A 13,591-nucleotide genomic window follows, 5' to 3' on the forward strand; every position below is an offset into this window, starting at 1 on the left:
TTGGATATATACCAAAAAATTTGGAACTTTCCATGAAAGCCATTATGTCTGAACTCATCAATGCAGGACTTTAATTTAGTACAGTTAGTACAGATAGTTATACAAAACCACAACAACTGGTTCTCTTCCTAGCTTTATTTCTACGACACTTCACTGAATTTATATCATGGACAAATAACAGGGTTCGCCGATATATATCGTGCCCATATATATCATGATATGTATCACAATATATATCCGATATTCATTTTGAAAATATCATGATATTTTGATATTTTTTCAACTGTGGTATTTTTAATATAAAAAGTATATTAATCATAATTAAATTGTTCATTTATTATAAAAAATAACCAAAAAGTTATGTACTATATTTTTATGATGTATAATACATCAGTAATATGTATAATACAAAGTATATATAATACAAAGTTATGATGTATAATACAAAGTAATATAATATTCCTTTTTTACTTGTATTTTATATTCCTAAAATTATTAATAATGTAACAATTTCAATTCATATTAAAAGTGCCTAGTTAAATTTTAAACATTGCTCAGAAAAAAAGAAAATATCTTATGACTGTGCACCGAATAATGCATATTATTTATTTCTGAATCATATTACTGTAAAAGTAGCTGGCAGAAGAAAAATGAGTAAAACAGCTAATGCTAAATTAACTCCATTAAAATTGATAGAAATGTAAAATGAAGTATTTGATGTAAATCATGAAAGAAACATTAATTTTAAGTCTACATATACAATTTTAATACAAGAAAATAAAGAGTGATTTAAGGATGCATGTACTATTTTGAAGACTTTAGTTTGTGCTAATTGAAAATGTCAGATATGTATATCATAATATCGGATATTTTTAATATTTTCGAACCCTGACAAATAACTATAGCACATGTGAGAGAAAGATTAAGTCCTAGATATCAGGATTTTTTTTCTCTCTTTTCTGGCTTTAATATTTTTATCAGCTTTTATCACACGTATACAGGGTTCATCCTCAATTTCAGAAATAAAATGAAAGAGATTTGGAGGAGTTTTGAAGGAGTAAAATGGGATTTTGGAGAAGTACTAATGGGCTGTCATTAAATGTCACTTTTTTTACACATATTTGACCCACTTCCCCCTTTATCGCAAAGGGTCACACTTTACCTAACTCCTCTTTTTGTCACATGCCATATTTTTTATAAACATATGGTTACAATAACTGTGTGATGTCACTTTTTGTCACTCTCTCTTTTCTCTTTGTCACAATTTCATGAGCCCGTCTCCTCCTCAAAGCATGACATCACTTGTGGATGACCATTTTTACAATGCGAGTATCATAACTGCGATTTACTAAACAATTGTTTTTTTTAACAGAACCACTTAATATCAGGGTTGGCCGGATTGGACCCAATTGAGTTGGATCCAATGGGTTTTTTTGAAAAAAAAAAACCATTTAAAAAAAAACATTATTTAGCCCACTTTTGGGTTTTTTTTAAAATTTTCTGAGAAGTTTTTTAAAAAATTAATTAATTTAAATACTTTTAATTTAAACTTCTTTTTTATTTGTTCTTCACAACAGACAATGGACATAAAATTGAACTTTAATAGTATTTCTTAACTCTTAACGGCATTTAAAAAATACTTCAAAGACCTTAAATAAATATATGTAACTTTTTTCTTTAACTGGTCAATAAATAACTCAAATTATCTTGACTAAGCTCTGTCATGTCTGATTTTCTCAATATTTGTAGATTGTACAGAGGAAACTACTCTAGCTAAAAGGCTTTCATGTGAATTATTTTCTGCAAACCAACACGTCACATATCTCGAATAAACATGGTATATTTTTTAGAAATTAACAGGTTTTACAAATGGTCAGATAGAAAACAGAATAGGATGTACAGTATTTTTATTATTTTACGAATAAGTTTAATATTTCTTACTCTGTACACAGAAATAGAAAAACAGGCAACATAAAATTCAAAGAAATGTCTTGATTAAGCTGGAATTCAGTAGAAAGGGATTTAAACTACTTGATGTTCCACAGTAGTTTTGCGTAACAAAATGAAATACAATAAAGTAAAATGCAAAAAAAAAAAAAAAAATATATATATATATATATATATATATATATATATATAATAATTAAAAGCGAACAATAGATTTTATCACTCAAGAAGTAACTGGCCTTAACTGTTGGTAATCATGGAAACTAAGAACTCTGAAACTTCACTATTCTTGGGTTTTGTCGTCATTTATACTTTTTTTCAGAAAACGCCGAGTTTTAACTAGTTTTCCAGCTTTTTTACCCCAAAAAAATTTTTGCGCTTTGTCTGTATACTTACGCTACAATATGATACAAGTACCCCACATTTTCCCTAAAAAAAGACAAAAACACCCAATTTCTTTTTTTAAAAAACCCAAAAAACCCTGGGTCCATGGGCTTTTTTTAAAAAATCCGGGTTTTTGCCAACCCTGCTTAATATAGTACATCTACTCATTTTTTAAATATTTAAATAATAATTGGACAACCTGACTTTTACTGCTGAGAGTGTGGTGGAGAGAAAAACAATAATTATAAAACTTGAAAAAATAGCCAATCACCATTTAAGCATATTTTACTTCACTTATGAAATGTCTCAGTCTTCTAATAAAATTTACACCTTCAACTTTTATGACTTAACTATGATCAATTTGTAAATAAAAAATAAATAAATGCATGAAATTGCTACATTAAAATCGCCCTTATGACGAAGTTAGTTGTTGATCAAAGTATTTTTAATTTCTGTCATAAAGGAAGATTATGTAGTCTTGAACTAAAAAAGAAAGAGTTTGAAGTGCCCTTCAAAAAACTTTCCTAAATGAAAGAGCATTGGAGGAGTTTTAAAGGAGCGTACAAAACCCTGATAAAAATTTGTTTACATCTCTTTTTTTTGTGGCAACATATTTCTTACCACAGGGCTATAAAAGAAACGGGAACACAACCTGATCAATTTGTTTCTATCTGCTACAACTGTCTAACAGACGCAGTAGAACTATCACTCTCAATACATTAAGAACAATAAATATATTTATTCAATCATATAAAATGTCTTACTTGAGAAACTATAAGTCTTTGTCTTGTGCTAAAAGGCTTAAGGCAGTGTTTATAAACCTTTTTCGACCAGCAGACTGGCAAATATTTTGAAAACATAGACAGGTGAAGGGTTTTTTTTCTTATTTGCAAAAAAAATATTGCCCCAAGGACCATGAAAAAGTATGAAAAAAAATCGGTTTGGGGAAGTTTTTTCTTTTTTATACAAAATAAACAGAAAATAATAGACTCCCAAACCAATAAAAAAGTGAAAAAAAAAAAAAAAAACTTAGACTATTTTTTTCTCCTCCACAATTCCATAAAAATGAAACAGAATGTGTGTGTGTGTGTGTGCATATTCCCTATAAAAATCCAGTTTAGTAACTAGTGCAGTTACCATTTAATAGCTTACATTGGATTTCAGCCAAATTTAACAGACAGGTACCTTTGCACCTAAGAAGGGGTAGTTTGGGGGGGGGTGGCGGTAGTCTGTCAAACGCTAAAAAAGTAATAAAACATTCGAATTTTAATTTTAGGCCCCAAAAGTGGCGTAAAATGACTCTTTCCACGTGAAACAATGATTCCATTGTCTTGATTTTAGATTCATTGAAAAGCCCATAAAAAATGTCCATTCAGAAGATTTTTTTCCTTCAGTTCAGAATCTCAAAAATGTTAACCAGGAAAATAGTTATAAGCATTTCCGGATAAGTAAAAATCAATTTTAAATTGGATATTTATCACCCGCATGAGCAGAGATAATGGCTGAGCAGGGAAAAATCACTGAAAAGAAATAGCTGAATACATATCTGTTGCTATTTTTTGCTTGAGAATGCACAATAAAATTCTTGCTTTGAGGGTTTTCCTGTAATGAGTGGATTTAAAATGCTTCCCCTTTGTTTTGTTTTTTTACGATTCTTCTTATTATTACTTTTTTTCGCATTGCTGGCAGAAGATAATCAAGGATTTTAGCAGTATTAATGAAAAGCTTTTCTGTTGACTTTTTTTTTTTAAAAGAGCCATATATCCGAAAGCGCGATATAACAGAGGTCATTAAAAATAGTTATACGTCCAATACACAAGTAAATTAGCATTCGTTCTTTTTGACATGATTTTCTAATGGTTTCGACGTAGTTCACGAATGTACTATTAGGGTGCGTCTTATTTTTAAAAGTGTTATTTTTTCACGAGGCACCCTCTCGTTTTGTTCTTTTGGTTGGAAAAAAAAAATCTCATATCTGAAAAATAAAAATTAAATAATATTTAGAGGGTGCTACCACTGCTGAAAAATTTGTCAACTCTCTCTCTCTCTTTTTATTATTTTTTTTAAATTTATTTATTTAGTCTGGATAATAAGTAGCAATTAGTGAATAGTTTGTATTGTCACATGGAAATAACAAAGAGAAAAATTACAATATTGCTGAATGTAAAAGACGCAACCAACCTAATTTCATATTGATTAAAAATATGGCAAGATATATTGGGGAGTTGATTTTTACACCATTTATTTCACAATGAATGTAATTTTAATCACTGGTAGCACCCCCTAAATTATGTTCAAATTCTATGAAACTTTTATGCGTGTATTTTTTCATCAAAAGGAAGCAATTAAAGGGGTGCCCCATAAGAAATTCAAAACTTTTCTAGAAAGTGCATTATAAGACACACCCTAATGTACTATCCCATCTATTGAAATTTAAACAAGATTGAAATTTAAGTAAATTTTCACTGTCAGAAAGTTGAAAACATCAAATGGCGAAGAAAGACGACCTTTCTGAGCTGCCGCGAGACAAGAGTGAGCATTCCAATACCCCCTTATTCCCAATAGACTTTCTAATCCGTTTGACTTGCTGTAGAAAGGATGTGAAAAGTAACCACATTGTTTACAGAAAACTCTTTTGCCCGTCTAGATCGTTCTCCCTTTCTTAATGTTTCTTAATGCTTTAATGTTTTGGGAGACAGAAGAAAAGAGCGATATATCCGAATGAGCGATATAACGAGGCACGATATAACGAGGGGCTACTGTATTTTTAAAAGGAATATTTGAAATTATTTTTTTCATTGTTCGTGAAAATTATTAGAAACGTTTATGCTGCACTAAGTGCCTTACTCCAGGCCGACTTGGTGCTTTTTATTGACACCCAAGAAGTTTCAGAAATTTTTCATATTGAAAACTATAGGTCTTTCATTTTTCAGTATGACCTCTCCTAAAATGATAGTCTACCCTTGGGTGAGAAATAGGTTTATCCCAAGGGACACTCTAAATGTAAGTTCTATTGTGACAGCACTTCAGTTCTAAATATAGCTCAGTGATTTACACAGGCGATTCATAAAAAGGCACTATTTTATTTTGATTTGCAGGGACTGTTGACCACATTCTACTGGGGATTTTCAGGGACTGTTAACATTACTCTAAAACTATTGGTATAACAATATCAATTTTTGAGGACAGTTATCGCGCTAACAGGCATGTGCAATGAAATGTATCTTTATTTGTTTATGGTAGAATGTTGAACATGTGTCTGACATTAGTTTTTTCACCATTTAAGAATGAAGCAATATCTGAAAGATAACATTGAATGCCATGCCACAGATAGTTCATTAAAACATGAAACAAAAGATCAAATGTTTTAACTTAATTTTCACTGCACCTTCACAAATGCTTTTATTAGATTTGAAAAAGCTTGTAAGTTGAAACTACAAAATTTTAATGATTTTATTACATTGCTGAAACTTTTATCATATAATGAAAAGAAAAATAAAAGTTTAAAACAAATAAACTGCTTTAACCATAAAAGTCATTTTGCTCTACCTAGAGTACATTTTGAACTAAAGCAACACAATTCGATTTCAATAAGTTTTTATCTTACTTTGAAAGAATCACCAAGTGTAAACGGTAGGACACATGTGCAGTTTACATTTTCATCATCTACTAATGTATCACATGTAACGCCATTAGAATTATTGCAGTAAGTATACTCAATTTGCTCTTCCTGAACCTATAAGAAAAATGTCTGGTATTTAAACAAAAATACATTTAATATTGGGAAAATATGTTAGTAGCTTGAAGACTTACAATAAAACTAATTATAGATAAAACACAGCAAGCGGATTTTTTACTTTTTAAATATTTATATCTTAGGTATTTCAACCTTTTCTGAATATAACGTATTATCTAATACACTCAAAAATAAGCAATAAATGACATTAGGAAGAAATTAGGAAAGTTATCTAATATTTGAATTTAAAAAGAGAAACAAAACTATTAATGTTCGCACGAAAAGCTATGTTTGTCATAAAAGTATATTTTGTTTAGGATTATGATTTAAAAATAAAAAAAAATTTTCAAATAATTTTACTAAATATTTAGATTTACTTTTTGAAACAAAAAATGTTCATAACTAAATTGTTTTTAAGGGGTCTAAGGACCCTTAACCTTCAAAATTTTCGACTTTCTGGAAAAAATATATGTTATGCCTATTTTAATTCTGAACAATTTGATACCTTATTTATTACCATACGCCAAAAGCTTTTCAAGTTATTGTAAAAATGCGTAAACTTTCCCCATAGAGATTTATGTTAACAGCAGCTGTTTAAGCCTCTTTTTCTCAGGTGCCGGTTTCTTCGCTTTTCTCGTTTTGCGCGCATAATATCTCAGAAAGTTTCTTATATATTTCCTTAAAACTTTTCATACTTGTTTGTCTGGTTTATATTTATGACCTAAACCTAAATTTGTTTAATTTTTTTTAAATTATTTATTTATTTTTTTGAAATTTTACAAGTCATAATCAAAAATTTCCAAAATTTTTAGCAAATATTTATATATATTTTACTATTACCTTTCATTTTTAGTTAAAATTCAGGTTTTTAGTTAAAAGTTTACGGAAATATATAAGAAAGTTTCTGAGATATGCGCGCAAAACGAGGAAACCGAAGAAACCGGTACCTGAGAAAAAGAGGCTTAAACAGCTGCTATTAACATAAATCTCTATGGGGAAAGTTTACGCATTTTTACGATAACTTGAAAAGTTTTTGGCGTATGGTAAAAAATAAGGTATCAAATTGTTCAGAATCAAATTATGCATAACATATATTTTTTCCAGAAAGTCGAAAATTTTGAAGGTTAAGGGTCCTTAGACCCCTTAAGAGCAGAGGATAGTAAAGATAATTTTTTACTTTTGAAAGAATCATTATGCAGTCATATAGCATATTTTTTGATAAACCATAAAAGAATGTAGTAGAAAAAAGTAGAAATTTTATTGTACTCATGACTTTTTTTTTTTTCAATAGCAAAAACCAAAATTTGTGTGTTTTTCCTTTTAGGTCACTTAAGTGTGTGTTTTTGATCTTGCTAATTATTTTTAATTTTATTTAGTGTCACCATGTTTGGCCTGAGCAACATTAGAAACTAGATATTTGGTGATACTATGCATTATTTGTCTTTTTACTAGACTCTTTGTCAAAACAAATCTTTAAACAATACAAAAATTCCCTTTAAGTGAAAAAACAATATACCGAATAGTTGAAATAAGTCATTAAAAGAAAAATATTTCTTAAATAAGAAATAAAATGTTAAATAACAAGAAGAATCTTATTAAAATACATCGCAAATGAATAAATTTTTAATTGCTGTATTAAAATGAAAAATAACCAGTTAAATAATTACTGTAATTTTCCGCGCATCATCTGTTAAAAAAGTGTAAAATTAATGAAGTATGAATTATACATTGCCACAGATTATCTGTGCTTTTTTTTACTGAATGCCAGCGTACAGGATCCATCAGTAACGACTGCTTCATTGCCTGTAGTGTTGTTTATTTTACTCAGCTTGAATTTCCCTCTTTCGTGATTCAGGCTGAGTAAAATAAAAAGCCCTACAGGCAAGGAAGAAGCAGGCCGCATTTGCACAAGACTAGACTGCGCCTTCGTCTTGACTTTTGTCTTAAATTGGTGTCCTATAATGAAGTTTCAAGAAGAAATCTTTTAGAACAATTTTGATTATGACTTAAAAATTAATACTTTTTTCGTTAATTTAATTGCTAAAATTATATGTTAAATCAAAATCAACTTAGTTTTTTTGCCATTGTATTATATGCGGAGTATATGCCACTGCAGATAATACAAAGGAAAATACGGTATATATCCAATCATTGATTAATATAGTTCAATCAAAACGTAAAACTAGAAAAAGCGGAGCAAACTTGGAGAGACATGAACATTATTTTTCTACAGAGTGTCCAGCAAAGGACTCCCTGGTTTAAAAATTAAATATCTCGAAAACAAAGGACGATATTGGAATAAAATAAACGGTATGTTTATTGTGAAACCCATAAAAAATCATGTACAGGAATTTGTAAATTAGTTTTTAAAAGTTCGAACAGGTGACGCTGCAAGCTGTAATTGCAATAAAAGTCGCCATAAATAGTGCTGCGAAGAGGTTGGACGATAATTTCTAGCGTATATGTAAGCATATCTGGGAGACTAAACTACTGCTGAAACAACTAACCTCTTCGCAGCACTATTTATAGAGACTCCTATTACAATTACATTGTGCAGCACCACCTGTTGGCAGTTTTTAAAACTAATCTCCAAGTTCCTGTATATGATTTTTATGGGTTTCACAGTAAACATACCGTTTATATTTTACTCCAATATCGTCCTTTGTTTCCGAAATATTTAATTTTGAAACCAGGGAATCCTATGCTGAACACCCTGTATTTTCACCATGCTAGAATGCAAACAAAATGCAAAGTCAAGTGATGAATGTACCAAATTAAACAGAACGGATTGGTGATGAAAAGAACCCAATATTTAAATCAGAACATGCATGTAATGCTGGCCTATCATTTAAGGGAATTTTTTCCCTCGACCCCCCAGCATTGAAAAAAATAATGTTCTTACATAAGTGTTGCTCTTTAATAAAATTTGCATAGAGTACACCCTTTTGCCCATAGAAGAGTTGGAATTTTCAAGCCTGGCGCAAAGTACTAACTACTAAAATGGTTTTAATTGGTAAAAACCATTAACGCCTCAAACCCTACTCACTGCCTCAACCTAGCGTGGGGGTGACACCATGGGCGCCCATACGCAAAATTTTAAGGGGGGGGGGGCTCAGATATTTTCCCCATGGCATAGCAGGATATTTTCCCCATGGTAACCAATTTCAGTACACGTTAGAGTCATTAAATTTGACATTTTTAATAACTTATTCATTAATGGCTGGAGAAGAAATGTTTTTTACATTTTTTCAAAGAAAAAGTACTAAAAGCAAGAAAGTTCTCCTTTCTAGGGGGGAGGGTGCTTGAGCCCCCACTTACCCCCCCTATATGGGTGCCCATGGGTGACACTGAGTGAAGTAAGGCGGCATTTTTCTCGGTGCAAGGTCGCCCTGGGCCTGAAGGCCATTCGATTATATCCAACTAGAAGTAGAGGTGAATTTGGAGCAAAGACAGTTTTCTACCTAACGGGGCTCCACGACTTTTGCTCAAAAGGAAGCTCTAAAATCCCCCCCCCCCTTTTTTTCAATAATATCCCGATTAAGGAAAGATCCTAATTAGTACCATTTTCAAACCAACTAAACTAGTTTCAACTCAAAAGTAAGGTCTGCTGCAACCTTTTTCTGATGTTTTCCTCCGGTATGTAACTGATTCAGTGGTAAGCAGCTGGAAGGTGTGACAGCATACCATAAGGTACCACCCCTAAGTCAGGGCTAAGGCTGAACCACATGCAATATACCAGACAGTCCAGTTATCACATTCAGAGACTGCAGTTTTGTTCTTATTAGAACTCAGTCTTAGATTTCACCAGGGTCAAAATATCTGCCCTATCTGCAAGAAATGCGACTTCTCAAAAATGACTCTGGATCATCTCCTCTCCTGTCTAGGATTTGAAACAAAGATTCCAGACTGAGTTTCAGGCCCGGATCTACGTTCCTGCAGTGTAGGGGGGAGAGCATGCCACTAAAAGGGTCCACAGCCTTTAGTGACATAGAAATCCAGTAGGCAGTTAGGGGCTCTGCCGAGGGCGCCCATATGCAAAATTTTAAGAGGGGGGCTCAGATATTTTCCTTATGGTTTAACAGGACAATTTCCCCATGGAAACCGCTTCCAGGACAGATTAGAGTTATTAAAATTTGACATTTTTAATAACTTATTCATTAATGGCTGGAGAAGAAATGTTTTTATTTTTGCAAAGAAAAAAGTACTAAAAGCCCGGAAGTTCTAATTTCAAGGGGGGGGGGCTTGAGTCCCCCCCCATATGGGCGCCCTTGGGGACTGCTGAATTTCTGTAGGGCGGCCCAAAATTTATAGTTCCACGTCAGCTGAGTCTCCTTGTTTTGGATTTCTTCAAGCTTATGGAGCTGGGCTAGCCAAGAGGCTATAGTAGTTAGGATAAACAACTGGTAAAAAAGCCAAAACATAAACATATTTTAAAACAGAGTTCCTTCAAAAAAAAAAATGCTTTTTCATTTTTTTTCTTGGCAAAAAAATCATCTATATACTTTCACTTGAACATTCAATTCATTTGTAGAGAACATTTCAATTTTTACAATACCTGATTTGATGACACCAATAATCCTATGCCAATTGGAATAAATGCAAGTCCAATAATGAAAAATGTCGGCAAAACGGTGCCCGCTGTAAGTATAGGTTGCCATGCTGGAAGCTTTTGCTGCTTAAAGGCACTATCTAGCATTGGAAAAGGAAAGAAAAATATTTACATCACATTATTAACTTAAACTCAATAAATTTTAACAAAAATTACTTTCAGATACAGTTAACAATCCATATTCACCAAGTAGAACAATATAAAAAAGATAATATTTTCATTTTCTAACGATCAGTACGCCAAAGCAATTTCTATTGCATCATCCATTTACAACAGTGGCGCAGACAAGGGGAGGGTCCAGGGAGTGGGGACCCCTCCCATGGCTCGAGTTTTTTTAGTTGAGTATAATTCTGACAATGTAGTACATAAAATACATCCAATCAAAGGGTACAATAATTAGATTTAAAAAATGAAAAAAAAGTTTTTTTCTCTATCTTCCCTATCAAATTTGAACTGTATGTGAACATAAATTGTTCTAGAATGATGATTTTTCATTGCTGTTTTTATTTTTAACTTTGTGAGATAAGTAACTACATTCATTCAAGTGCTTTCTGGTATTTTAATAAGGTAATTATTTAATTTTTTTCTAAATGTTTTTTGCTCCTGAAAATCGATAAAATCAAAAGAACATGTTTGGATGTATGTTGGAGAATAATATGAGAATGGTGGAACTTTGATCTTGGAAACCCCCCCCCCCCTTTTAAAAAATTCCTGTGTGCACCGCTGATTTAACACTTATGGAACCTTAAATAGAAAGTGAATAGAATAGTAGTGTTGCGTTGTCGTCCCCCCCCCCTCAAATTCAAAACATCTTTCTCAAAAAAAATTATCACAAATTTGCACAACTATCAACAAAAATAATTTTCTTCTTGCAGTTCAGCTCCAAAAATATAAAAATAACCTTTACACGATAGAAATAAAATAACATTTCGATAGAAGTTATCTGAATATTTTTTTCCTTAAACAGACATTTTCCATGCTTGTCAAACGTTAAGAAGTTTTTGCAAATTCGTGCACCTTAACGCTGTTTAATCATCTTTCACATTTTCGTAACAAGCTAATTACTTCTCTTTAAGAAGTTGTTTCAAACGTTGAGTAAAATTAGAGACATTTCAAAGCATTTGCCAGAAACATTTAACTTAATATTTTCCACATACATGTACCTGACCAAGATACAATATGTCTAATTTTCGCCACCTAAACACATAATATAAAAAGTTGAATTTCATCCCGTCATTTCAATACAACTCCCTTAAGTTTCAAAAGAGATATATCATGCTTTCGGCAAACAATATAAATTAAGTGTCAGCCAATCGTTCTTCGTCAAGAACCAATTTCATCAGAGGTGGTGCCTATCACTGACTTGCAGGAAGGTCCATGCAACTATAATATTTTTGTTTCAAAACCACGACAATAAAAATTCCAGAGCGAGGCAAATGGACATTGAAATTCTTTGAATATTTATCAGTAAAAATATAGTGTGAAAGAAATAAAAAATATATTACTAGAAGGTTTTTGGCTATTTATACGAGGTTCGATGGTAACAGGAGATGCCATCTTGACCCTTTTATTTACTTTCAGAAATCGTAATAGTGTTGCCATTCATGAACCGTGTGGGATTAAAGTTTTCTTTTAATACGGTCCCAGTTACGTTAATGAACGAGGAGTATACGAACTGTGCGTCTCGCCTCCTATATGGTATCAATAATTTGATAAAGAATTACATATATGATAGAATTTACAGCTCAGAGAAGGAATAAGACATCCCAAGAGAGGATGAGAGTCTTACCCACCAACCACCGTTCCGTTTCCATTTGATACACCCCGATATCGTGTGAACTGGAGTCCCTAAATAAAAACGTAGTGTTCAATAGCTCGCACCACTGGAGCGAAACAACATTTAATTCTTCATTAGAAAATCTGAAAAGCACTTTGATTTTTATAAATAAATTTGAACTTAATTGACAATGAATGACAAGCCAGTAATACAATTCATTGCAAAATAAGACCTCTTTAAACTGATATCCATGCAAACTTTGATTTTGTGATACAATATATGCGCCTAAGATTTTAGAACATCGAAAAAAGAACCATTGTCTCCGGACAAACGCAGGAAATATTTACAACATAAGAAAAGAAAGTAACACCGAGGGCACCGCTGGGAGTCAAGCCCACGCCCTCCAATATACGGAGCCAAGAAAACACATGGCTTTGAATTGTTCAACTTTTTGATCATATCAATTAATGGTAGTATACATCTAATTTAAATGTATCACTATGTAAATTCTAGATTATGCCTAGAACCTTCAATGGTCGCTCACCTAATTCACCTTTTGCCTCTATACCATTTTCCTTCCATGATTTTCTTAAATTCGTCAAATTGGTTCCAAATTAAGGCAACTTCAAATTTGCATTGTTCCGAAGGCTACGCGAGACATATGTAATGTTCTGTAAAATTTAAGGTCCCCTTCATTTGGAAGCCAAAAAAAATCTTAAATAACCTCTGTCTTCCTCAGCTATTCCAATAGTTAAAAATACGCTTTGAATATCGCTGCAAAACGCACATTCAGATTCGCGAAATCTCAAAATCACATCCAGAATCCGAGGATTCAAAGCAGGTCCAGACAAACATTCATTCAAAGATTTCCTATCTGCACCCTTTGACGACGCATCAAAAACCATGCTGACTTTCGAGGTTTTTTTATCGGTTCGCAATACTGTGGAATGGGTCATGTAATAAAAATTGATTTCACAATCTAAAGGACATTCCTCGACAGTAAACAATATTCACGTTTATCTTATACCTAACAATTTTTCTATACTCATTATACAGCCAATCATTCTCTATTTATTTTAGCACTTAATTTATCAAATCTTCGCTTCGCTATCGCCCAATTATTGTGCAATTCACTTGG

General features: G+C 32.1%; 1 protein-coding gene across 1 annotated transcript in view; it reads right to left on the bottom strand.

The window, feature by feature from the left end:
• Nucleotides 1–12,253, bottom strand: part of LOC129220142 (cell cycle control protein 50A-like) — a 31,642-nt gene extending 19,389 nt beyond the window's left edge. Inside the window, exons 1-3 of the mRNA XM_054854494.1 lie at nucleotides 12,182–12,253; nucleotides 10,623–10,756; nucleotides 5,939–6,067 (exon numbers count right to left, since the gene is read on the bottom strand). Of these exons, the coding sequence (XP_054710469.1) occupies nucleotides 5,939–6,067; nucleotides 10,623–10,756; nucleotides 12,182–12,233 (315 nt within the window). The 5' untranslated portion in view covers nucleotides 12,234–12,253. The remainder of the gene's footprint in view (nucleotides 1–5,938; nucleotides 6,068–10,622; nucleotides 10,757–12,181) is intronic.
• Nucleotides 12,254–13,591: the final 1,338 nt, after the last annotated feature.

Source organism: Uloborus diversus, chromosome 4 (genome assembly GCF_026930045.1).
Source record: "Uloborus diversus isolate 005 chromosome 4, Udiv.v.3.1, whole genome shotgun sequence".
Lineage (NCBI taxonomy): Eukaryota > Metazoa > Arthropoda > Arachnida > Araneae > Uloboridae > Uloborus > Uloborus diversus.